General features: G+C 39.9%; 3 protein-coding genes across 13 annotated transcripts in view; 2 read left to right on the forward strand and 1 right to left on the reverse strand.

The window, feature by feature from the left end:
- The window catches only part of LOC117429265 (active breakpoint cluster region-related protein), a 128472-nt gene extending 120302 nt beyond the window's left edge, over positions 1 to 8170 (forward strand). For all 5 annotated transcript variants that reach the window (XM_058998134.1, XM_058998135.1, XM_058998136.1 and 2 more), the window contains 5 exons: positions 393 to 532; positions 1943 to 2077; positions 2671 to 2776; positions 5299 to 5446; positions 6481 to 8170. In XM_058998134.1, coding sequence (XP_058854117.1) covers positions 393 to 532; positions 1943 to 2077; positions 2671 to 2776; positions 5299 to 5446; positions 6481 to 6570 — 619 coding nt within the window. In that variant the 3' untranslated portion in view covers positions 6571 to 8170. The remainder of the gene's footprint in view (positions 1 to 392; positions 533 to 1942; positions 2078 to 2670; positions 2777 to 5298; positions 5447 to 6480) is intronic.
- Positions 8171 to 8409: 239 nt separating this feature from the next.
- On the reverse strand, positions 8410 to 13514 carry LOC117963353 (mitochondrial import inner membrane translocase subunit Tim22-like). Its single transcript, XM_034903211.2, has 4 exons — positions 13047 to 13514; positions 12139 to 12335; positions 11265 to 11337; positions 8410 to 9578 (listed from the first exon to the last, which is right to left on the reverse strand). Exons 1-4 carry the CDS (start codon positions 13324 to 13326, stop codon positions 9502 to 9504), a joined length of 627 nt encoding a protein of 208 aa, XP_034759102.2. The 5' UTR covers positions 13327 to 13514; the 3' UTR covers positions 8410 to 9501.
- LOC117429266 (cytospin-B-like) overlaps positions 13258 to 26879 on the forward strand; it is an 80495-nt gene continuing 66873 nt past the window's right edge. The window contains exons 1-2 of one of the 7 annotated variants that reach the window (XM_058998147.1): positions 14560 to 14620; positions 15706 to 15774. The gene's annotated coding sequence lies outside the window, so the exon portion shown is untranslated. Of the gene's footprint in view, positions 13319 to 14498; positions 14621 to 15705; positions 15775 to 26392; positions 26536 to 26879 lie in introns of those variants that run through there. The other 6 variants (XM_058998148.1, XM_058998144.1, XM_058998138.1 and 3 more) reach the window with 6 other exon arrangements.

The raw sequence follows: 26879 nt of genomic DNA on the forward strand, positions 1-26879 counted from the left end.
CCATTCTGCATTTTGCTGGTAGCATATTTATGCCCACTGTATAAGGCAAACCATATAGCAAAAAGACCAAACTAAGCTTATAGTAAAATGTGGAATTGCTTAAACTGCTATACAACTGGAGTCATACCTCCGCAGGCTTGTCGGATAAGACATTAAACAGGGTCAAGTCCAAGTTAGCACTGGTGTCCTGTCCTAACTGCAAAATAAATAATAAAAAAACAACACCCCTGACACTGGTGCATTAAAATACTGTAAAGTATTCAATTTCCTTTAACTCAATCTTGTGTCTTTCCATCCTTTAGAATTAGTATCTTCTTTCCTAGAATTCATATTCATAATAAAAACACATGGTCTTGGAAGTTGATCTTTCCCATTTTTTCCCCCGTCCTCAGACGGGAACGCTCCAAGGTGCCTTACATAGTCCGGCAGTGCATTGAGGAGGTGGAGAAGCGTGGAATTGAGGAGGTCGGGATCTACAGGATTTCTGGCGTAGCTACAGACATTCAGACTCTGAAAGCTGTGTTCGACACGAGTGAGTTCTGTTTCAGTGAATGTGTGCTGCAAAGGGATTTCAACTGCACGGCAGTTTTATATGGTGCTTAAACACTGAAGAAGAATGAACCTATATTTGGTGAAACGTTTGTCTTACCAGTTTCGTTTCGTATTACAATCCAGTGTTTAAAGCTCTCGACGGCAGATGGATCCTGCTGTAGGAAAAGCTTGACAACAGGGAACTCATTTTGGCAACAGCACGTTTTGTCAAAGCCAATATACAATTTACTATTATCCAGGTAGCTGTAAACTTTTTGAAAATGTGCCTTCAAAACACCGCTCAGGTTTCACAGTAAAAGGCTTTATTAAATGCAAAGACCCACTGTGCTTTGTAAACAGCACTTACTCAAGGCAAGATTGTGTACCTGGGGAGAGTTAAAAAGAGAGAGCAACTGCTCAAAGCACAGATTGATGTGATATTACTATAATTCACTTCAAAGCAAATATGTTTGCTCTACGGCAATAGCTTTTGCAAATACAATCTTAATAGAAAAAAGATTTCACAGTGCTTATTTTTCTTACACATTTAGATCCATCACTGATCAATGTGTAGCTTGTTAATAAAATCATTTCATTAATAAGCCAGACATTGTTGTGGCTTAGATCAATAAAATAAGGTCCTTTATGTACGAAGCTTATACAACCAGGCCCAATAATTCAATATCCTGCTCTGAAGATTAATCAACACTCCAATATGTTAATAAGTGAACTGCAAACTAAACAGAAGTTTCAGAAGACACAGTTAGAATTGATCTTGCGTATTATATATATAAGCATGCATTACTCCAGTGTACTAATTAAACATTGATGAGGTAATGATTTATGCAACAGATCTCTTTTCTTCATCCTCTTCACCTGAACGGATAATAGCTATTGGAATGAATTAGATGTGTAATGCTCAAGAGACTTGCTCTGAATCATGCTGCTGCAATGCAGGGGCTGTGCTGATGTCCTCATATTTTGCTCATATAAGTCCACTTGTGCAACAGCAGGGTTCATTGAAACTTTCCATTGATATCATCAGAATTCCCGCTATAATGTACAGTACCAGGTACTTATAATATCTACAGCTATACTACAGATATTTTAGTGGCGAAAGACACATAACTAAACTTATATTACGTAGTGTATGTTACATTCCTCCTCAGCAGCCGTTTAAGTTTGAGAATAAATGATCTCAAATTAATGGATAAATGGCACTCAAGGTAGCATTTTCTCATATACTAGTAAGTTATTCAGTCATTCAGTTGCTGGGCTCTGGCAGTTTGAGTAATGTGGGTGATGGGCCCCTCTGAATGTGGTAATGTTGTGAGGTGTGCCACGTGTACAGCAGTGCTGTGCTGTTCCAGTTGCTCTGTTCTGTGCTAATGTTCCTGTGTTCTCCCACTAGATACCAAAGATATCTTGGTGATGCTGAGTGAGATGGATATCAACGCCATAGCCGGGACTCTGAAGCTGTACTTCAGAGAGCTGCCGGAGCCTCTGCTCACAGACAGGCTGTATCTGGCATTCATGGAGGGAATAGGTATGGAACTGCATTTCTAGTCCCAATGTTTTAGTACAGTCTTCTCTACCTCAGCCTTTATTTAGGACCTGCTATTGACACGCGACAGAGGAGTATTTTCTTCCTTAAATCATGTTTTAATTGTTTTGCAAAATAATTGCCAATTGCCATTGAAATGCCATTGCTGGGTCTAAATAGGACAAAATGAGCAGGGGTCAAATGACTCTTCCCCAGTTTGTTTTTTTGCGGTCACAAAGGTCCTGGGTAAATTAGCTTTCCAAAAAAAGAACCTCTTTCAGACACCGGATGTCGTGTTTAAATAAGCACAAAAAATATTGACATTATAGTGTACAGCAATGTACCAGATTGCACATTATAACTGCTAGACACTTTGCTTCCACTGGTAATGGTTAAACAGTCAGACACTAAATATATCGTACAGTGTTGTATAAAGTACAAACGTTTGACATTATAAGCATAGACTAAACTTAAAGAGTAGCACATGTGATCCTAATGTCAAGGATTAAGCTGCAGTTATCAAGCTAGAACGCGGCTCCCAGTGCTGTGTTTGTGAAATATGCTTTGCTGACGATCTGCTGCTTATATCCACACAGCTCTCTCGGACCCTGCTGCCAAGGAGAACTGTATGATGCACCTTCTCCGCTCCCTGCCCGAACCCAACCTCATCACGTTCCTGTCCTTGCTGGAGCACCTGAAGAGGTAAGAGAACAAACGGCAGTTAACAGGAAGAGTCCAGCTGGCCTGGCATCAAGGGTGCAACTCTCTGAACAGTCCAGTAGCCAGAGGAGGTAGGAGGCATTAGAAAGACAGCTGCTTCCTGGTACCTGATCACTTCATCTGTTCAGCTGAAGCTCTCTCTAATGGTCTAGCTGTAGTCAGACCGTGCAGATCTGTAGCAAAGGTGCCAGGATGCAGCAGTTTATCTGTAGCGTTGCATTTGAAACATTTGCATATCCTGAATTATTTATATCCGTGCTCGCTTTGGCAGCACACGCACTGAATTATCTAGATTCAGTCCCAGATGTCATCCTGTTTAATTTGCTTGAGATGTAAATTCCCTGTGTATTCTTTCCACCTTTGATGCAGTATACTTGAAAGTATTTGAGTGCTGCAGTATTCCTTTATCTTTTATAAAGATTCCTGCATTTTTATATATACATTTAAGTACAATTTAATAAATAGCCGGAAGCTGTAGGATTTTTCATAGCCTTTCAGATTTTGAGAGCAGTTCCTTCTGTTTTGGCTGGAGTGTATTTACTGGAAAAACTGAGTGCAGAGGGAAAAGCCATTAACTTTTCCTGTCTGGGAATTGGATATAGCATGTTCCCACATTGCTCCATTGGAACGATACCAGAAGATTATGATATACAAGATACGTTGCCATAGTCAATACATTGTATCGGTAAGAAACATTTTCATGGCAATCTGTTCAGATAAAGTCTTGGATATACGATAAACGATACAGTGGAAATCTGATGAGGTGGATGAAACCTAATCCAGTGTACACACATACAGAGGGTACTCATAATCTGGGACTAAATCAGTCTGTATATCTTAGATATGTGAGAAGAAGAGCACAGTCACACATGAAAATACAATATTGTGTAAAATCAGGTTTATCGGACGGGAAGATGTAACACAATAAAAATAAAAAGGTCCTTATGTACCCTTTAATAATTCAGCTTTTGTGGCAATTAAAAATGTAAATGAATTGCAGTATGTTGGAAAAGTAAAGCATGCCTTGAAAGCAAAAGTTTATTGTCTGTAATAAGCATATGGTTGGCTGTCATTATAAGCCCTTGTAAGAAAGCTGGTCTTCAAAGGGCTGGCCCGGATTCAACAGCCCCTGCTGTGTAGTGTAAACATGGCCACCTTTTTACCACAACACCACATCAACTAACTGAAACAACATGATGACAGATGTCCTGCACACATTGAGCTGAACAGTGCATATGAGAATTAACCCTATGCAGACAGTATACCCAAATATGTGATTGTCACGTAAGTGTTGATTAGCCATTGGGATGACTAGTGAAGATACACGCCTTTGAATTGACAAGCTGTCATTCACTAGATGGAGTTCCTGTTGGAGATAACCATTGGACCTAATAATACCAGGCAGCGGCATGAATCAACTTCCCATCAGACAAACACTACCTAGTGTGGACACCTGCTGACAATGACTGGAACGCCACTAGTGCATTAATATCTAGTAATACCACGTTTGAGACCACTGTGTGTGATTCAGGAGGATGTTCAATGACATTCGGAGAGTGCTTTAATAATAATGTTACTTTTGAATAGCTGTCCTAATGCAAGCCAGCGCTGCAACTGTGTCTAAGGCCATTGCTTTGCAGTTGAGATTGCTCGCCCTAATGGGTCACTGCCCCAGTAACAATTTTGTTCCAAGGGCAGTACGTGCTTGGACAAAAGGTGGCCAACTGCTGCTGGAAAAAAAGTGTATTAATCGCGCTAAGCCTGTGCAGCATTCAAATGGCATGAAGTAATGTCTGGAAAAGCAGGGATCAAACCGAGGCGTGGCAGCATACAGAACACTTGTGCTCACTTATTTTAGAAAGCCGCAACGAGGAACATCAGTAAGACACAACGGGTGGAGCTGCCATTAAAATTCCTCCATAACAGTTGTCAGGAAGGCTGGACGCCACTTTCTTCTCTGTAGCCTAACATCTGCTGCCAGCTGTGCTTTTGAAGGTGGAAAAGGCAGAGGAACAAAGGCTTAGTGTATCTAACACCCCCTCCCTCCCCAACATACACTAACACATTGCCCTCAAACAGCTGAACCCGCCTGCCTAGCCCAGCCTAATGAGTCTGCAAGGAAATACTATGTTCAGGGAGCGAGGCTTCTGTGGATTCAGGACACTAAGGGGCTCAAAGCATCATAACACTACAGAGGCGTCTCTGATATTACAGGAAACGACTGTTCGTCATTAAATACAGCAGGGAGGGAAACGTGTTGGGTGTGCCGTAGAATGTCACGCACAAGTCTTTGGCTCAATGCAAAGTTTAGCATTTGTTTTGACTGAAATATTGCCTGAACCCAGTACTGTACCTGATCAGCACTTGGGTGGACATCAGATGCTATCGGGAGCAGTGTTGGTTGGTGGTCACCATGCAAAGTGGGCCTGTTGATCGTTTAGATTTTTTTTTTTTTTGAAAAAGATATTGAAATGAATAACGCTGTTTGTTCATTATCTCTGCAGAGTTGCAGAAAAGGAGCCCATCAATAAGATGTCCCTGCACAATCTGGGCACAGTGTTCGGCCCAACACTGCTCAGGCCCTCAGAAGTGGAACAGAAAGCACACATCAACCTGGCCTCAGATATTTGGTCACATGATGTCATGGCACAGGTACGCATTGTTCCATGTAAAAAATTTGTGTGCGTTTCAAGATTCATTTTTGAAAAAATGTAAATGTCAGTGACAACGCAGTCATAAACATATACTTAAGCATTCTTGACCCTTTTGTGATATAATAATGTGATTTAAAATGTATAAACCTAATGTATGTAGAGAGTGGGTTGAAAATCACCTGGAGGAAAACATCAGCAGGACAGCTATAGAGTTAAAAGTATTAAGATGCACTGGTGTTCAAAGCTGTGGACCTCAGTGTGTCTTGTTTAAATTTTATTTAAACACACACTGGTAGCCTTACAGGTGTAGGATTATCTCGTATAGCTTTTTAATGTTTGGGACACTGTTTATTGGGAAGTATGTAATAACAGCTGCGCCTTAAGTGGCCACACTTTACATTTCTCTGGTCTGAAATCTAAACAGGAAACACAAAGATGAGTTCTCGCCAACATTCCTCAGCTTTGACTTTGATCGTTCTTGCTGTAGAGACCTCCTGCTGTCTATTCAAAGAAGTAGGGCTATGTGTCCTCCTCAGATCTATACACAATATCCAAGTATATTGTATACATCTGTCAGTACAGTGTGTGGTCAAGAGAAACTGTTACTGTTGATCTAGAGTGGAGGGTCTATATGCAGCCTCCACCATTTCAGTATTAAAGTAGTACCAAAACTGCACTTAAGAGACTCACACGCACACACACTGTTCTTGGTTTTCTCGATGTTCCTTTCAATGATTTAAATGTTTGCAGTATTTAGATCTGCCACCTTTTTAGATCAGTTGAATAAACCCCATAGTCTGAGCCTTTTGAACAATTAAGGACTCCCCGAAAAGGAACTGTATGGTACATCCTGTGTGATTTTAATACACATTACATAACTCCAGACAGTAAAAACACTTACAACTTAACAGGAGATTCACAGCAGGGGAATGGTAAACGTTATTGGAGTGTAGCAAGGTCACATTATTGTAACGACTAGGCCTAGCAGCAGTTAACCTGTGTGTTTTTTTTCTCTTCTTGCTTGTGATCCAGGTCCAAGTGTTGCTGTATTATCTTCAGCACGCCCCGATTTCCATCGCAGAGCTGAAACGTAATACACTCTACTACTCCACTGATGTGTAGACCCAGGGCAGGCTGAGAAGGGACAGCCCTCTCCGCTCGCACGGGCTCCCCGCCCGTTTTGACACATACTTTCTTGTAGAGGTTTAATAGAAGAAAAAGAAACCGACACTGTGCTCCCTTTGCATTAGTCACGTCTAGTGTATTTTGTGTTGAAAGCACTGTTTCATGTCTGTTTCGTAAATGCCGAAGACTGACAAAAAGCAGCAGACTTTTCAGTTTCCTGCGGACATTATTGGCACTTGCATTGGTTTCCATCGTTCGGGAATCCAGAGTAGCTGAAGACATATGTTTTGGTTCCTGTTTTTGGCATTTTGAGTTTTTCCATCCGATGTGTTTAACTCTGTAAAGATTTTCTGTGGTCAACTTTGAAGCCGGAAGTTTCCTACTCACAGCTACAGCACCTGTAGCTTTTTTCATCTAACCTGGATCTTGAGGACAGCGGGGGGTCGCATTAAAATAAGGACCTTTTTCCTTTGTGGCAATGACAGCGTTGATAACCGAGAATGATGTTTTAAGTAGGTACAGTCATTCTCCCAAGATGGACGGGAGAGAATATGATGTCTAGTAAATGTTAGTAGCATGGTGGTATAAAACCAGTTAGTCATTCCAGAATGTTCTGTTACTTGGTTTACTTCTGATGCATTCCAGAAATTACATTTCATATTTTATAAATATTTTTTGTTAAATGGTTTATTTTGCTTCATGCATGTGGGGTTGTGTGAACTGGTAGCCAAACCTGAGTTGTAAAATAATTCAAATTGAGTGGATTTTAACTGAGGAGTATTTTAACTGAAAATGTACAAGAACAGCATGGCTCTCTGTTGTGTTTGTAAAAGCAAAATTTGCCCTATTTATTAATAAAATATTTGGATTAAAGGTTTTAACGTGTGCCTGTACAATCCAGAACTTCATTTGAAATCCTTTACAGAAACATTTCATTTTTTTTATTTTTGGTATTGAGTGTTAGAAGCTATTCTGAAGGTTGGTGATGTTGTAAGTTCAATATTGGCTGAAACATACTGTAACATATCCATAAACAAACAAAAGGAAATCCCAATTTAATTCAAATCTACTCCCTTATTTTTAAGTTTTTACAAAAAAACGTGATTAATGGGAGTTGTCATAGAAATATACTCCCAGTCACTTCATTGTAATACAGCTCTTAATACTTCACAGCATTCTAAAGTAGCTATGGGGAACGATGGGTGTAGCTTTCCTCATTGCATGTACTGCTTCATTAGTAAGGGAGGAGGCTGGGTAACAGAAATCCTACAATTGTCTTGGTGTATCCTCATCAATGCTCTTTCACTGTAGAACCCTACAAAAGACTTTCTGATATCCAGCGTCTGACATATCATAAAATAAGCAGTTAGATAGTAATACTATTTAATATTTTTTAATATAAGATTAAAGAAAACCAAGACTGTGCATTTTACTTCCATGGGAAACAAGAAGGATAAATGTTGATGTGAACTTTTTTTTTTTTTTTTTTTTTTGGAAAATAAATAAAAATGTACTGAACACAAGTCCGATATGATATTTTTGGATCTTGAGAATTTTCTTCTGCTTGCAATTAAAAGTATATCCTTCTCTTCTGTTACTGAGGCTTCAGTTCTTTAATTGCAGCGATGCACCACACTGAAAGATGTTGAGACAAGGGTGCATTTCATTCATTTGTGATTATCTCGTGTACCTCCAGAATAGATTCATTTGGTAACAACTTGAATAAGATGTTGAGATATATTTTTTGTGTGATACTTCCAGTTCTGTAGATTACTGTAAGGCTTTGTGGACGAAACATTGTGAGTAATCGAGTCAATAAAGGGTAGCCTCTCAACATTTGTACAAAATGTCTTTTTAATCCTCCATATTCCAAAGTTTTAAACCTGTTAAATATGCCGCCACATTGGACCAGAAATAGGATGACAAGCAATCACATTTATAAGGGATATTTACTGGGTTAAGAAAACATCCATGGACACAAACTGCTTTGGAATACATTGAGCAGAGTTTATTTTTACAGTGGTATCTACGTGCCTTGTGCAATATCCACAGGCCTATAGATGTCGTACAAAACGTCACAGACGCTTATTTGTCTTTCACAAGGTTTGTTATGCAGGGTCCAGGTCAGTTGACCACTGGTGCAGCAGAAAGCAAATGCGAACCAATTTGAGGGGTGTTGTGTGGCCCTGTGAAAATTCAGCATTAAACTGACAAAAGCAAATATGGAATAGCTGCCTGTATTAGGCAAAGGATGCAATAACCCTTTCAGGTATCAGCTACAGGGCCTTGTACTGTACTGTCTGACTTGTGGTGTCCCAGTATCTTTTTTCAGACATAATTTGGTGCCTGCACCTGACAAGTTTAATTGATAAAAGGTTTCGACTTACCACAGTGCATTTCAGAACTACCATTGATAAGGTTACAAAGTGTCAGACATCAACTTCTTACGTTTTGGACAATAAGACATTCACAATAACTCAAAGATTTAATTTAATTGTAACTTCGACATTGAACACTTATTTTTGTTTAGGGTTTTTTCTTTTACATTTAGAGCTTTCCAAATTTTTCATATGCCTTTATATTCACTGACTAGTCACAGTAAATAAAATAAAAATACAAAAAGTTACCTTTCTGCTTTAGTTAAAGTCCAGTATTTTCTGTGGCTAAATCAAATCCATGAGTACGGAAAACTCAAGCCAGTTGCATACTTTTATACTGTGGGAACAGTGCCTGTATTGAACATACTGCAGTCCATCCATGTAGCAGTGGGAATCTGTGTCACTGGAGGCTGAACTGAAGGGACCTCAGCAGTGATATGCAAGGAGATTTCAGGTGTTCCGGCTCCAGGATGTCTCCGACACACTCCTGCCATGCGCTGGTCACTTCTTTTGAGCATCGCAGCAGAGAGAAGTCTATTCTGGATGTGCATTAATGCAGATAATACTCGATTGCTGCAGAAAAAGCAGCAAAGCCTCCACATCCAAGGACTCCAGCTTTCAACCCAGCTGCAAAAAATATATATGGTTTTTAATTATTCTTAATTCGGTTTGTCTGAAGTTTGACACTTTTTCGGTGCTATAATTATTTGCAGTCCAAGTTCACATTTAAAAAATAAGATCCTGGGGGATTTTGCAAAAAAATAAAATACACAGCTGAACCTCAAAATTATGAGTCACTTGAAACTAGAGACAGGACTCCTGTAAAAGCCGAACATCAGACTCTGGGGGTTTTAACAGTTAAACACAGCTCCCTTGGGTAACCTTTCGTGTGCTGTTTATTATTCTTCCACATGTTAAAGAAGTAGACCTTTTATTAATAGAGTACACACATGTTCAATCATTAGACATAAAACACGTTTCACAATTAAGAACCTTCTCTATAACTTTGGGACTCTAATGTACAATTCATTTGTTTATACAATTGTATATTCTGAAGGAAAAACGTTAAAAACTACACCTGGGATTCCACCAAAGGTTTGTGACTCAATGAATGAATGAATAACTAGCCTGTTCTGCTCTCCCCTGTCATGTGGGAGAGTAGAACTGAACATGTGTTCTGCAAAAGAGCTTAGAGTAAAAAAAAGAAAGCTTTAAAATCGTTTGGATTCTTCAATGTAGTCAAGAGACTTTACAGTTCTTGCACTGTCAAGGCAACAGTGAGAAGAGCCAGAAAAACAGTCAAGTCTACTGACAAACTGCATTCTTAAAGACTTTGCCAACCCTTTGTAACTTTTCATACACAATATTCATTTCTGTAAATACTTTTATCTTTCTCCCCCTTCATCTACATTTTTGCCTTGGTCCCAGTTTTCCTTTGAAAAGCAATCTGTTATTTTCTGCCCTGAAATATTCATCTCAAGAACCCCCCCCCCCCCCCCCCCCCCTCCCCCCCCCCCCCTCCCCCTCCCCCTCCCCCTCCCCCCCTCCCCTCCCCTCCCCCTCCCCCTCCCCCTCCCCCCCTCCCCTCCCCTCCCCCTCCCCCTCCCCCTCCCCCCCTCCCCTCCCCCCCTCCCCTCCCCTCCCCCTCCCCCTCCCCCTCCCCCCCTCCCCTCCCCCCCTCCCCTCCCCTCCCCCTCCCCCTCCCCCTCCCCCCCTCCCCTCCCCTCCCCCTCCCCCTCCCCCTCCCCCCCTCCCCTCCCCCTCCCCCCCTCCCCTCCCCTCCCCTCCCCCTCCCCTCTCATGTCTAATACCTTTTGATCATTTTTCAGACTCTCATGTGCCTGCAGGCACTGCCAAAAATCTCTAGTTTTAGTTTACATGTTTCTTTGTCTTATTTCCTCCCTTCTCAAGTATCAATAGAGGAATGTGCTGTATTGCACTGACTCCACACTGAACTAATCTGGTCAAACTAAAATTATACTTGAGTGTGTTCGTTTCCAATAGCCCCTCTCCACCATAGTCTGCAGTGAAGTTTGATAGGAGGCTTTTGTCGATCATGTTTAATAAAAAATGGCTGGCTATGTAGAGGAGGCTTTGAGTCATTGCAATAAGCAGAGATGTATTATTATAAAAGCCAACTCTCTGGTTAAGGACATCAAAAAGGAACTTACAATAACTGATTGTTTTAAAAAGTTTCATATTTTTGTCTTGTATATTAACATGTCCTTAAAGTGACAGGACTAGCTTTTTGCACGCCTATCTGGTTCAGAGACAAGTAGAAACGTGCTTTATTTTAAAAGTGTGCTCACTCACCTCTGAATCCAATGGCACCCCCTGTGACACATCCACTGAGAACAGCGTTCTTCCAGTCTGACTTCCCTCGGTACTGGACAGAAAAACAGACTTATTGCCAGGACTCAAGGCTGTACAATGTGCAATACTATAAGCTCATATGCAGATATTTTCATAGGATGAGCAATCTTCTACATGACCTACTTAGAGCAGAATAGAATTCAGGACATTTGGTCAAGCAGTTGTGACACCCTTCATCAGCCCAAGCAATGAGCCCTGAACTCAAGTAGGTCACAATGGCCTTGATTCTGACACCCTCAAGAATAATCTCATCACAATTGGAACCGTGTTTCTCAAGATTATATATAGTTCAATTCAAGAGTGACACACAATTTATTTCAATAAGCCGTCACATCTGCACAACCTGGGAAAACACGTTTTGCAAGCAGGGCCACTGTAATTTGAATCTGCAGAAAGCTTGCAACATTGTTTCTGTCTGCAAACAGAGTAATGTTTTTATTTGTTTTTGTTTCTGTAAGCTCCAATTGTCCAGCAGCTGTAGAGTTGCAGCCTATTCCATTATTCCAAATAGACACTGTCCCCATTAAAACATTTTTGCAATACATAAAACGTCCAGAGGGGGGTGCTGTGTCCACATGAATTGGTCAGCCAAGTCTACTGTTCAATATTCAAAACACCAAACCAATATACTGTCTTTCACAACACTCCCAATGCTATGCAATAATCATTTACAATTATTCATATAGTTAAAGTCACATCAAATAAATATGATTGAAAAAATTAAAAAAATGTAGGCATTTAAATTTAAAATAGTGCCCCTCCTTGGTGTTTTATCCATGTTGATCACCCTAACAGAACCAGGCACAGTACTTACTGACTCTATCAAGCATTCTGAGCAGGAAAACATGGCCCCCACAATGGCAAAGTTTTTGGCATAAGACATCCCTCTTTGCCCCATGTCCTTGAGAACTTCCTTCGCTGTTGGTGTTCTTAACGGGTCCTTGGGGTCAAAGCCGACATTGGTATCAATACCAGCTGTAAACACACCAAACGCTCCGCCCAAAACAAAACCTGGAAAGACAGAAAGAATAACATGCAGTCAAGCGTGAGTTTGCTCTGTACATTGCAATTCATGTACAAGCCTATACTTCTATGCAATGTCAAGCATTCTTTGGACTACGGATGTCTACTGCATCCAGATTGCGTCTAGGGCAGGGGTGTCCAATCTCAGTCTTGGAGGGCCATTCCGTTCCAGGTGTATCAGGTGAAATGAGACTATGAACTACTTCAGGGTCTGGGTGCAGGTTTAATTGTCCACCTCTGGTCTAGGGGTAGGCGCAGGAATCGAGCAAGTAGCATGCCAGCAGGGCTTTCATCAAAATGTTGTGGGGTAACACAGCAAGCTTCAGCAAACCAGGGGTCTCGTGCATGTATGGTGCTAACCAAAATCAGGGCTCGCTCACCAAAACTTAACTAACTTGACATCCACTTCCTAATAATCACAAATTCCAAACCCAAACGCCACTTTACACAGACATTTATTTACAAACATAACAAATAGACGGGCTGTTTATCACATGCCACTGTGAGGTATACCACTTAAGTTAAGCACAGGTTAACAGCTTTACTGAGATTCATAAATAAGTCACTCAGGTACCAGTGCGTAGGCATATCCTAGCAGACACAGGTGTGCGCTTAACGAATCCGTACCTCGTCATATACTGAAAGATCTGTGTTCTGTAACATACCAGACATGACGCGTCGTGTAGAATATGTATTTACCTCCGACGCATGCTAGTGCCGCTTTGAAGGCGCAGCTCTCCATGCCCCTCTCGATCATCTTTTGCTCCTCACTTTTGTGCGGATTTGGTAAACCCCCCATCACCGCGGGGTTCAGCTCCCGTGCCTGCCGCTTATCCCCGATCAGGTGATTCAGGATGAGGCTGTACTGCAGCGGGGCGTCCTCGGAACTCGACCCCATAACTGGAGGAGACTCCGGAGAGGTCGAAACGGAGCTGCTGCCTCTGTGCGCCGCCATGATGGTTATGCAGACAGTAAGCATTCGAGTAAATGTAGTTTAAGAACTGTGAATTCGCTTTTATCAGTAGGCGGCATTTATGTAACTACAATCACTGGGTTTTATTCATGAGGTTTAAAGAGTCGATTTAAAAACGGCTGAGAGTACGAATCGCTGGATTACTTGGAAGGAATATTCATAATAATAAATACCAAAAGATATTGTACACATTGGGAACTGCAGATTCGGCACAGCGATGCTGCATGCATGGGCGTATGTATCCTTATGCTGCGGTCAACCTGCAGTATGGAAAGCTGGGTACCAACCACGTCCGCTCAGTGTGTTAGTTCATTAAAAACAGTGCTTTTTACTACGTTTGCATTTTCCATTCACGTATGGTCTTAACGAATAGCGCATAATTAAGAAACAGGGAGCAAAAATACTCTGAAGAAGCATGCTCTAGCTCTGAGCTGTTATTATTATTATTATTATTATTATTATTATTATTATTATTATTATTATTATTATTATTCCACTGAAATAGACTGGAAAATGCATTTAGATGTATTAGAAGTCGTGTGTCCGGTAAGATACAAGACCATATGAACATAACCTTTACAATAATTGTTTTTTTTTTTAATTTAGACATTATAACAGTTTAAACTCATCTTTCATTGTATAAAAAACAAAGAATAGACACCAAGAATATATTACCAAGAATGAACATGCTGCTGTTAGTGACTTACTAGCGCAGAATTCTCAGTTCATACACAATACACTGCGGGTACTGAGACCGTTGCAATGTGTATCAGCAAACTGTTATTAGAAAACAAAAAAGAGCTCTTTTAAACGAGATCAGACTTTGTTTCGTCTAAATATGTTAAACCCATCCATCAAATCATAAATAAAATGGGATGTCATGACAGATTACTAAACTACAGTGTGTATTGCATAAGTTAAACGTATGGTTTACTTTCAGTTGCATTTTCACAGCTCCGCCTTACTCTGCAGCAAGCTATGCAAATCATACATTTTCTCGATTACGGTTTGGGTGAATTTCTCATTTTAATTTTGTTATTATGTTGGATAATTATACCACTAATCGCAATGCGAAATTGTGCGCCCCTGCCTCGTTCGCGCTGGATTACGGGAATAGTAGTCCAGAAGTACCTGTCGCATCGTCAATGAAAAAAGAAACCGAAGTTTAAAAGAACGCCATGTCCCAGAAGCCTTTGCACCAGCTGCAGTCGCTGCGCAACCTCCCCCTGGTGGCCGTTTTGAAAACTGTCGATGATTATCAGAGAGCATCGCTGTAATAAGATAGCAGCTGGAGATACAGGTGAGTTGTCAGGTGTTTCGTTTTCAGTGCCTTCTGTTTATTAAATATATATCTCTGTATATCATTTTGAAACATAGGAAGGTATTCTATATATTTACGCCTTTAAAAAAACCCAAACGGAATTCATGTAAGGTGTGCGTTTCCTTTATGTCATAATACAAATTAAGTTTGGTACCGTATGGTGTAAATTTGTGTTGTTTTATCGTTCTCGGAATGTTTTGCAGAATGTTTGGATTTGAAGTATAAACACACATAAACAGCGCGGTTCCACATTTGTGATGCTAGTTTGATTTTCAGTTAATATACAATTCCACAGTGCTGCCAAAAATCATAATGTATCGAGTTAAATATATACACAATAGATTGCGGTTGTACTGTACAATAATATTCAGTAGTCGTTCATATGCGCATCTGCGGGGCACCAGTACAGGAGACGGGGACATTGGAATCATAATCATCAATTACTTGTACAAGGGGACGACGACAAAAATCAAATAATGTCATTAATGTACAGTTGTTAAAATATTTAAACATGCTATATCTAACGAGATACAAAACCTCATTTTCTGGTTTGCCCTATTTAGATGTATTAGGGCAAAAACACTTGTTGACTTATATTCGGCAGTGTCAGATTTGTTTTGACCAATAGTCAGCGTAAGCTACCTGTTTAAAACGTCTCTGCTCTTCTTTGCAATATGGTCATGTAACCTTCAATGTCCGCAGACTAGACGGGGTATTGGTTTTTGCAAAGAGTATTGTATATGCGAGACAGCGTTAAGAGTGAGATTGAAAACTTCATCTGTTAGTAGCCAAACCACAATCAGACAAAATACTGTTCGCCTTTAGGTTCGGCATTACTTACTACCTTCCCTCCCAATATGCAAACTTGTGTCAAGTATTGTACCTTTTAATGTTACAAAATGCATTTGGTTAAATAGATTGGAGTCAATGCTTTGAAAACATGTACCAACTTTTTTCCCAATATATGGGAAATATGTGTTTTTGTTAATGAATCATTTTTTTCCCGTGTACTGTACATTTTACAAGAATGTACTCCTTTCTGGCAATATCCTGGTATTTCACAGGGTACTTTTTAGAATTCAAAACCAGAAGTGAAGGATCAACAATGAGATGACAAAAGACTACGAAAGTAGGTAAGCAGATCTGTTTTATCCAATTTAATTAAAAATCCAAATAAATCCTACCTCTCTATATATGACTGGGCCAAACAGTATATTAAATTTGATTTCTTAATTGTGTTTATTTAATAGTGGCACTTGTGTGATCCGCTATACAAAGTTCACCAGAACACATTGCTTTGTGACCTTGGTGCGAGACCAGTTTTTTTGTTTTTTTTTTAGAATGAGTAAGAAACACATAGAAAATCTGAATTGAATAGACGGTATACAGACAAGCTGAAAAAGAGACACCAGACATTTAGCACAGGTACTCTGAACATCCCTTCATGCAAACCTTTCCCACGTCCTTGAAACAGGTTGGATAAAAATCCTACTGTACCAAAGTCAAGTCTCCATTACTTCTACCCACTGAAGTGAAACAGACAGCCTGTTCCCTGCAAGCTGTTCTGTGCTCTGTAATACAGTTCCAGTTTAAAAGATGATTTGTGAAAGGCATTTGTCAAGGAACCCCTTTTTGCTTCTTAAGACAGAGCAGGTAAGCAAGTTAAGTATCCATTTCTAGAAGTAACTTACCTCTGGATTCATTCTATTTTGGATGCTGTTGTTGATATTGTGCTGCTTTTTGGTCAGTTATAACCTTCAATTAAAATGTCTGTGACATCTCTTTAGCGGTTGCATAAGTACTTCATTAAGGCAGGATTACACTGTGTGCTTTAACAACTCGCACAAGCATACAGCTGCAAAGTTAGGCTGTACTGAAGAACTTCACACACAAAAACAAAAAGATATATTTAGCCCGTTTTTAAGGTGAATTGGCAACTCTGTTCCATAATTGCAGTGCATGCAGCTGAAACTGTGAATGTTGCCAATTAAATACTGCTGGGAGTTTCTGATTGTAGTGATTCACGTTCATTAGTTTACAAAAAGTGAGGTAAAAAAAAGGAAAATCATAGAGAAGGGTACAGATCTTCACATGACCCAGAATGCTGGAGCCGTGGTAGCAGAATATGTTCCCAAATAAAGAGAGAATGGATTTCAGAAATACATTTGGCAAATCACAAATATATAGAAGGTGGTGCCACTTCATTAGAATACCTTGTATTGTTAAGGCTTCTTTCTTAGATTATTTTCAGACTTAGAGAATGTTTTGATAATAAGGAGGTCAACATTGGAGGCATAAGAGTTATAGTTGATTTAAATACTGTGCGTTGAACTGTCCGTGTCTGTATAAAGATGATGGGGTGGGTGCCATTTAGTGATTTAAAGGACAGTGGTTTTCATTTAGATCAATTGAACAGACCGCTTTATGTTTCATTAATCATAGACTGGGAATTTAAGAAACAGGACTAGGAGACCATTCTAATTCATTCTGAGGATTTGGGTTAAAATGGCTTCAGTGCCAAGCGCTGGTGGTTTGCTGTTCCTAGGTAAGTCTCTCCTCGTTTTCCCATATATTTGGAAAAGATTCTTTATATCATTTCAGTTTCGCATTGCTTGGTGTATTCCCGGGTGGATCAGGCTGTCCTAGAAATGGGACTCCCTGCCAGACCATGGCTGAAGAACAAGTGTGTCAACAGCTCTGGCTGCAATGAAATGTACTTTCCTCTGGAGCCATGTATAGAAATGGCTGCTTAGAACTGCATTCTCTCTATTGCTTAAGGTTATGTACAAGAAGTGAATCTATAAAACACTCAATAAACTATAGAAACACTTCATAGTAGCACATACTGTGCAGCAATACCATCATTAAAGACATTACATTTCAGAAAGAGTTCTAGTCAAAACGTTTGTCACAGAATTCAAGTTTCCTCTAGTATGACTATATGTAAAAGAAAAGCAACACATTTATACTTTTATTAGTGACTTTAGGCTTTTACAGGAGTAGTCCCTACGGTTTTTCAGTCGGTTTTTATTTTATATATAATGTACTGTATTCCACATTCATTCTTTAAAACAGGTGACAGATCATTAGGTTCACCTGAGCTGGAACCATACAATGGCAGGAGGCTGGAGTGTGATCCTCTGAGAATATAAATGCTGGATTATGCGATCTGCTTTCCGGTCACATAGTCTCCCACTGAACAGCTAATTTGAAAACCAAATACCGGGTGAATATAGACCTGGAAATAGATCTCTTTCAAACGGCAGCACTAATCCCGCTGTGTTGATCCAAGCTATCTGAGTCACACATCCAGATGCTGTTTAGGCAGATCACGTATGTAACTGAAAATGGGTAGCATGCCTGGTCATCACAGGGATTTAAAAACGGGTGGCCGCGCTTCTCTATAGCATAGCCAGCCCAATCCAGAAATGTTATTTGTCAGGTTAAGAGAGGTGGAAGTTTATTGTCGCCAGTTGAAATTAGGTTCTGTTATTCGCACAGGGATCGTCAGAGAGCAGTGAATAGCCTGGATGCTTGGATACACCCCCAGGTAAATGAAGGTCGATATAGTGTGTAGAGGGGTGAGGCAGATTCCATATTGACAGGAAATGAGAACACCTAATGTAATCCCAGCCTGTTTCACTTGAGTGTAGGAGTTTAAAATAGCCATCTGTGCTAGTACTTTGAATAAATAAATAAATAAAATAAAATACAATCTTCTGGTCTGTGGTTATACAGTACTAAGTTTTCTGACCAGATAGAATAAATACTGCTATGTGTGTGTGTGTGTGACATTTCAGTTCTGTTCCCAATGGAATTAAGACTCACATTGCATAGCACTGTGATCCATTCCTGGTTTTACTATGAGTTTAATGAGACATCCACGAGCTGGTTGCTTATACACTGGGGCTAATCAAGCTCTTATTAAAACCTGGCACGTGTGAAACTGCTATGCAATAGGAGTCTTATTTCCATCCCTGCTTTTAACTTTCAAAGCAATAAGCTGCCAGTTGACATGAACTTGCACTGATGGCCTTGGTTATTTATTTATTACATTGTGTGTCAGGCACACACTTTATGTAGTGCAAGCATGTGTGTTATAGGGCAGCGGGTGTATAAACACTTTGGGACTATAGTGTGCGATAGGCAGTGAAGGTCAGGTGCCGTGGTGTATATTAATCCTGAAGGGTTTTAACGCTGGTTACAAATCAGGCTGTATGCTCCAGGGGACGGTGATCACAGTATGAATGATGTCACTTAAATAAGGGATTGTTCTTGATTTATCTGTCAGAGAAGAGGCGTGGCCTTTAAATATAATAAGCATTGAAGCAAGCTGTGCATCATTTTAAACCTGGACTTGCTTTAAATGTTGCTGGTACTGTATTTGAGTTCAGTACATCTGTTTTGTTTCATTCTGTGATTTTATTGATGCAGGGGACACTTAGGTTAGTACTGTACAAGTCCAAACATATAGCATACAGTTTATATTTTACAGCATACTAACATTGTCACTTGTGATTTAAAAAATAGCAGACTGACTGTTAAGGGAGGTTCTGTGTCTCAGCTTGGCTTTAACCATACTGTTTGAATTAACCTCCCAGCTCCACCATATTCTGTTCCAGAACTATATTTCTGCTCGTGGGCAAACTCATGCTGTGTTCTTTAATGATAGCATTTAAAACGAGACGTTTTGCTGTGGGTTTGGTCCCAGTCCCAGTGGAACCTGTGAACTCAAACTGCCTATCCCTTCAGTAGCACGTCTCCTGCACTACACTAATTGGGGAGATAAGGACAGCTACTGTTGGGAATCACTCAACTTTTGCAGCGTTTGATTGGGTGTACCCATCCCCTTCGGGGGGGATAGAAGACTCATGGTGCACCTGAGAGGCATGGCTCTGTTTCCATGACAACAGATTTGTCCAGGTGCTCTTGTGATTTACTGTACCTGTACAGTATATGACGAGTGCTTTTGGAGAAACTGTAAGAAAGCTAAGTGGCTCAGTAGGTGTAGTTCTGTGTTTTTTTTTTTTATTATTATTTATACCAAAGCAGTTTAACAAACAAGAAATCATCGTTGACTTACACTGAAGGAGTAGATTGTAGAGTTCTGCTCGCGACATTCAAAGCCCTAAACAGACCTGACAATCTGCATTTATGTATCATCCTCCTACGCTCCTGTTTGCCAGCTGCTGTCTGCTGATGTTGGTCTGCACTTTGGCTCAAGTCCCAAGGTGACAAGAGTCTCTAGAACTCTCCTCCCAAGAGAGATATCTCTAAGTCCAGCCCCAGAATATAAAGTCTTCATTTAACCCTGTGTTGCACTGAATCCATATACCACAGTTAAATCACAGGGGAACCAGTAACCGGATGACAAAGGGACTGAACATTGTGTTTTTTTTTAAGACCAGTGCTAACTGGACTGCTTAGGCAAGATTTACTGATCTCAAAGGATACATTACGGTTTTAGATTACTGTCATTTTGATATGTGTTGCTGTAGTGGTTTCATAGTATGTGTTATTTTAACAGGTTAGTGTTTTTTTTAACCAGTGTAATTGGTTTCCATGCTGTGTTATTGACCTTGCTTTAATGATGTTTCTTCCTTGTCATCTACATTTATTTATTGCTTGTCTATAGAAGGCGCTGTATAAGTACAGCCTTCTAGTCTATTTGACTTTCAGTCTTTATACAGTAAAGAGATTTCAAATTACAGTATGTTAAAAACAAATGTGGAATTGAGTCTGTGTTTCACTTTATTACAAAACTTATCTACAGTAAGCAGCTCACAAATAGTGTTTGCCACTTGGACTTAATCATTCAAATATCCATACCGTTACAAAAAAAATATCTGGTTTGTTTTAATGCATGTGTGGGTAAAACATTGTGCTCAGTGGTATACACTAGATAATGGCGTTTTTAAGAGCAGTTTGCTGTCGTTTTTTGTGTTTGTTTTTGTACAAGGGTTTATGGTGTTCCATAACTGATGCACCCTGGTTGCAGCACATGCAGAATTTCGTGATCTTTAAAGTAAAGGACTGGAAACCGTGCAATGATAACCATCCATCAGTTAGTAAAAATGAGACAACACCCATCCACTAGGAAATCTAATCTCCTTCCACAGCTCAATGCTGGAATCAGCCTAGAACGGTTTCCTTTATCACGTCCAGATCATGTCATTATACTTAAAATGACCAAGTACAGTAATCATCTTAGCTGCTGCCAGTCCAGCCATGTTCATATTCATCTACAGGCTTTAATGCAATTAACAATGGATTATTTTAGATAGTGCTCCAAATCCGTTTAGCTATCGGTCAGCATTTATACCGCCTTTAATACATCAACATAACATACATTTAAAATTGCGACTAAGTGGTATGTTATTTGTTATTTATAAATTGGACATTAATAATAGACCACTCGTCTATTACAAATCGCTACCTTTTCTGACAGCTGTTTTGGGCAGTGTACTGAAGCCATATATCTGACAGGACAGCCAGTGTCTTGTCATACCATAGGGACATTAAGGGTTTGTTTAGTACTTAAAGATATTGCAGATGATAGTACAGGAAGTCTGTGGCGCTAGAGAATATTTGTGATAAGAAGAACAAGAATGTCAGTAACACACATACCGGCTACGCCTGTAAATACAACATTGGAGATCATAAAAAAGCAGCGCACAGTGGCCTAGGTTACACCCACTGCAGCCTGAAGCTATTGAAGTACTTTGCAGTGGTCTTGTCTTTAGAATACAAGAAACGCTGCCGTTAAAGACTTTGTTTTAAATCCACTTTAGTGTTTTTGGAGTTCTTTTTTTGTGTACCATACAATTTAATTTCTGTTCCATTAGGAGAAACAGAATGGTTTTCGGTCAGGTCAGGATCACATTGGAAAGAGAATGGTTAGGCGGGCTGTGTATTAACTTTTTGAAAGCCCCGTTGATGTAATGGTAGCAGAGATATGGATGCTAATGATGGTTTTTCAGCCATTAAAGTAAGCAAATTAAGGTATTAATAAATACATGTTTTAATGTTTGTGTGCATTAATGTGTCATTCCTCGATAGCAGCAGTATTTATTTTAATTTGATTTAACACATCACCCCAAAGGTGTTGCTGCTCCACATTTGCTTCATGCATCTCATTGCAATGCAGTGGAGAACACAGCTGTAGTGAATTCACAGTAAACCATGCTAGAGCCTTCATTTGAGGGTGTGGAGCAGTTGTGTTACAGCCCAGATGGTAATGGCAGGGAGAGAGACTCGGACACAGAAGGCTGCAAGTTAAATTGCGCTAGTACAGACACTAACAAAAAACACACTTGGCCAAAAAAAAGGCACAAGGGCCAAAATAAAAGGTTTTACAAAAACTCACAAATGTAAACAGACAGCACAACATGGACCGCAAAACACGGACCTCCACCTCTGTCACCAACATTAATTCTCTAATCCTCAAACACCTGTGAACACCTATTTTATACAACTGTGGCTGCAGCCTAATTAATCATTTATTTAATTCTCAGCATTCCCCAGTGTTTTAGGGAGAAATTTAACCCCCTCCCTGCCAACCCAATATTCCCAACGCAAACACACACTGGCAGGACTTCCACCCTGCCACACTGCCACAGAGGGTCAGCCCACTCAAGCACCAAACACATCTGCAAACAGGAAATTAGTCTGAAACTGTCTGTGAAGTGAAGTTTTGGAGGAGAGGGGGGTGGTGGGGGGGGGTGGTGGAGAGAATGGCTACTGCTTTATTTAATCACATGAGATACCCACAGGGCAGTTTCACTTCTGAAAGGTCTGTATTGAAATTACTGCACAGTGTTCCACTCTTGTCATCGGAAGCTGGTGACACAATGGTAGCCGACACCACAGAGTTCTCTAAATGAGGGTTCACTGTTCAGCAGCAACAGACAGGCATCGTTTCACACTTCCTGATTCACTTTATCACTCGGCATCCATGACTTGGCAACTGTGATAAAAATATAGCTGATCTGAAGACACACATTTGTGCTACTAGTGGGCTGAGCAGATAGACAGAGGTGTGAGTAAATCATGTTGTTTTTTTTTTTAAGTTTTTTTTTTAATTAGAATGCACTGTAAAGGTAGTGGGCTAAATTACATTACCATAGGAGTCAGAGGTGCTTTCGATGTTAAAAACTATAGACTGTTAAAATAATGTTTGGTGGACTCTATTGTTTTGTATGCACTTATGCAAACGTCTGATATGAATGGCCAACGTTCCTGAAATGTATGTGTGAATGTTTTTCTATTTCGCCTGTGGTTTATTATTAGATAGCCTGTACCTACCCCACACTGTTGTACTTTGCACAGATCATGCATAATCATGGCTACTGGGTGGGCAATTCTCACTGGCTATGAAACTGAACCCACTACAGCATTAACTGTAAGTACTATAACTGAGAAGGTAAAGGGGATATTTTGTGGGGGCACAATACTGGTTGGAAGTAACATTATAAATATGCAAGAGAGAAGGGCCATTCCACAAAAATGGTCCATTTGTTATGCTGGTCAATGATATCAGCCTGCTGGCAAGCCCAAGATTGAGGTCATGGGTCTACTCTGATCGTGAGAAAGTCTAGGGCTTGCTGGGAGTTGGATATTGATGACTTATCCATGCAGCAATCATTTCCAGTGGAACAGTTCTTGTAAAAAAAGGCACAAAAAGAGAAGAACCTCCTAATACAGAAGAGATGTGAGCCTATTTTCTACTGTACACTCACTCTTCTGAATAAGTGAAGGAGCTTTGCATTCCCAGATGTTTGCCGCTCCCTTCGTGTTTTTCATTAGCTGCGACAACTTAAATGTGCGGTAGATTTTGCTAAATGTGCTGAGTCTGTGAAGGTCGAACTCCAAGTGTAACTTTTTCCTATCGCACGTACTTAACATTTCCAAATTGCATTATGTGTGCTAAACCTGAGCAGTAAATATATGAGTTTTATAGATCTGTGGTTCGTAGTAAATTAAGACCACATATAATTAAACAGAAAAGGGCTTTTTTTCTGTGGAAAATCAGCATTCAAGTAAAACACATCTGACACCCTTGTTCATTAGTTCAGAATGTTCTGTAGGTTTAGAGCTCTATAATTTTTTTTTTTAAAAAACAACTTATTAACCAATATTTACTAAGTAGGAAAAGTATTAGTTTTAGAAGTTCAGAAAGTGATTCTGCATGGCTAGACAAATATAACTTTACACAACATCTTTATTAACATCAGTGTAAAGTGTACAAATATAGGTACGTATGTCACACTTGTGTATCTTCATAACCTGAGCTTGATGAAATGATGTATAAATACAGTATTTGTTACACACTCTGCCAGTGGTACGGACTCTGGATTGGCTGAGCTATTGCAGGCTATAATCATGACTCTACTTGTCTGATTTTGATGAACATGAGCAGGATCAGTTGCTATGTTATGTAGACCTTGCCCTGGGTGTAGGTCATAGTGACCCACTCCTGCTTTGTTAAATGTCTCCTTGGCAGGGTTAAATCTGTCTTACTAACCCTGAGCATGACATGTGTCAATGTTTTTTGAAAAGTAACCATTTTTATAACAGGAAGCATAACGGCTTGGTGAGATGGAGAGGCCTTTATTTTTACATATTTCTAGAGAACTTTTTCAGAGAATCAATTGTGATGAAATTTGGTTCGTACATTCTTTTCTGCAAGTTATTGAGAGCATAGTAATCTGAGGATGCAGGTATATCCGTATACCACTATTACTTTTTGCATGCGTTCTTTAATTTCCCTTTTTCATGCTGAGCTGTAACAGCGCTTCTAGATAATGTTGATAGGCAATCTTATTGTAAAAAGTAATAGCAGGAGCATCCCTTGTGCCAAGCAGGTTTCAAGGAAGGGAGAAAGCTGTCCTTGGGGGATTTAAACAAACTGCAGTGCTGTCAACCAGGTTTGAAGCACAGTGAAAACTATAGAACAATGTTGTAAACAGGCACCCAATCGTTCTCCTGTGTGTGCTGTTTAACATGATTGCAGGACACTGAGGTTTCAACTTGCTTGAACACTGGCTGGTTTGACATCTGGAAAGTAAAGCTTAGCTATCTTTTTTTTTAAAGCTCGTTCTAGTAGGTTTGTATACATTTACCTCTGAGGGGAATATTAATCTATCGGTCTTAATAACCCAAAGTGAAGTCGATAGAAGTCGGAAGTCTGAAGTCACAAAATCCAAATTGCTGGCAGAAATGTTCTATATCGCAGCCCAGCATTGAAAAAGCAGGATAGCATGAGAAAGTTTCCAAGCCAAGCAGAGGGTGGTCCCGCCGGTCCAGACTGCTAAATAAACAGTGCTGATATATACCTTGTCAGTAAATGAACAGCGCACTGAAAAGGACCCTCTTGTATAATAAAATAGCTTTAGGGATTGCACACATACACACAAGTTCAGTTACTGTAATAACCAATGCAGAGGAAATTGCCAGATTACAAAGATATACAGTTTTGATCAGCTATTGATTAGGGCTTGTTTGCCTATAGGTGCATGATCTACTCATAAGCAATGATCAGTTCAGGGCAGATATAACTGAGACGAAAGGCCATTTTAATAATAAACAACAGGGCTGGCTGCAGGACTAGTGTGAGTTTTTAACAGTTCCTTAAAAGTATTTGAAATATTGAACAGTTGTCGATTTTACTTTTGTTTGCTGCATTCTGCCCGTTTTGAGTCAGTCTGGTTTAAGACAGGCATCAGCAAGTTATCAGAGATGTCTTCCTTCCTGTCTTTCAACCCACATCAATCCTTTATATTTTTTATGAGACTGTATTTATTAACCCGTGTAAAGAATGCTGGTGTATATTTTTTATATACAACAGCATTGCTCTTTTCCACTAACCTTGATAATTCACGATTGCTCCATGGACCACTGCCACCGTCCTACCAGCTAGGAATATATGTTTATACACGACAAACTATACCACTATTGGCATCAGATGATGAGAGTTGTTTTTTTTTTACACAAAATGTAATTACAAATGTGATTGCATAGATATCAGCAATGAAAATATTTTTGGAGTAAATAGCCACTAGGATGTTGCTAGGAGGCACTAAGTGTGTTGGTTGATATGCTGTTTTATTAGATGAGTAGCTGTAGCAGCTCAGTTAGATTTAATATTTGTTTTAATTAATAGAGTTGAAATACATTTTCCTGAGTCTGGCCAGTGAACAATACATTCCAAGCTCTGACATCAGTGTCTAAGTATGTTCTACTGCAAAAAAAAACAAAAAAAAACAGATGTGCTGGTTCTGAACCTTTTTTTAGCAGTGCTGTTAAGGTTTGCTCGCGTTTCATTTGGAGAAGGTTTGGCCAGCGTTCATTTTCGTGGACAGGTTCGGGTATGCTGAAAACAGGTGGCCCTAAAGAATGGGAACTCTATAGTAAATGCGCAGCATAAGTATGGTCGGCTGTCGATTTTGATATGGGTTTTCTGCATGTAAGTAATGACACCATTGACACCTATTGCAGTTCAAAGTAGAACAATTGCATCAGCAATTTAAATTCAGAAAGCAAAAAACAAAACCAGCAGAACGGTCTGACCAGTGATAGATCCGCTGTGCCTTTCTTGTTCATTTTCGATTCCTCAATCCTTTTGAAATAACAAGCCAAGCATTTTCTTCCCTTTTCTGGGTGTTTTTGAGGAAGAGAGCCTCGCTTGCGCTCAAGCCAGCCTGCTTCCGTCTCTTAGTCATTGCTGAAGCAGCAGCAGCAGCAGCAGCAGCAGAGCATTCTGTGAGTCTCTGTCAGAGCTCTGTGGTTTTCCTCTTGGAAAACACTCACCAGTCTGTGCTACAGATGCAGTCCGTGAAACCGGCAGTTGAAACTCACATATAGTCAATCACCAAGCCTGAGGCTACAACTTTGCTGTGAGTACTGTATTCTTTCTTTACTTTCATGCTTCTCGTTCCAGGGGAACGCTGCTCCGAAATAGCCACGTGCTTTAGATGAAACTCTTAAACCATTTTTGTGTGTTTTTTACAGTTTAACAGATCTGTTCACAACCAGTGTATGGTAGATGGAAATTAGCAGTAGCTGAAGACAACGGTGTCATCATCTAAGGGTGTGTGGGCCTAGTATGAATTTAGCTTTTACATATTTAAGGTTATGTTATAAGTCAATTTGGAAAATATATTTTTCCATTGAAATATTTATAAATTGCTGTTATTTCTGACTGTGAATTCGATGAAGACGTAAGTATTTCGATGACTAA

This window comes from Acipenser ruthenus, chromosome 24 (assembly GCF_902713425.1).
Source record: "Acipenser ruthenus chromosome 24, fAciRut3.2 maternal haplotype, whole genome shotgun sequence".
Classification (NCBI taxonomy): domain Eukaryota; kingdom Metazoa; phylum Chordata; class Actinopteri; order Acipenseriformes; family Acipenseridae; genus Acipenser; species Acipenser ruthenus.

Coding starts and splice junctions, on each gene's coding strand:
- LOC117963353 (XM_034903211.2), bottom strand. CDS start 13,326: ATGCTTACTGTCTGCATAACCATCATGGCGGCGCACAGAGGCAGCAGC. Junction 12,336..13,046: donor GGCACTAGCATGCGTCGGAG/GTAAATACATAT, acceptor CTGTCTTTCCAG/GTTTTGTTTTGGGCGGAGCG. Junction 11,338..12,138: donor CAGAATGCTTGATAGAGTCA/GTAAGTACTGTG, acceptor TTTTCTGTCCAG/TACCGAGGGAAGTCAGACTG.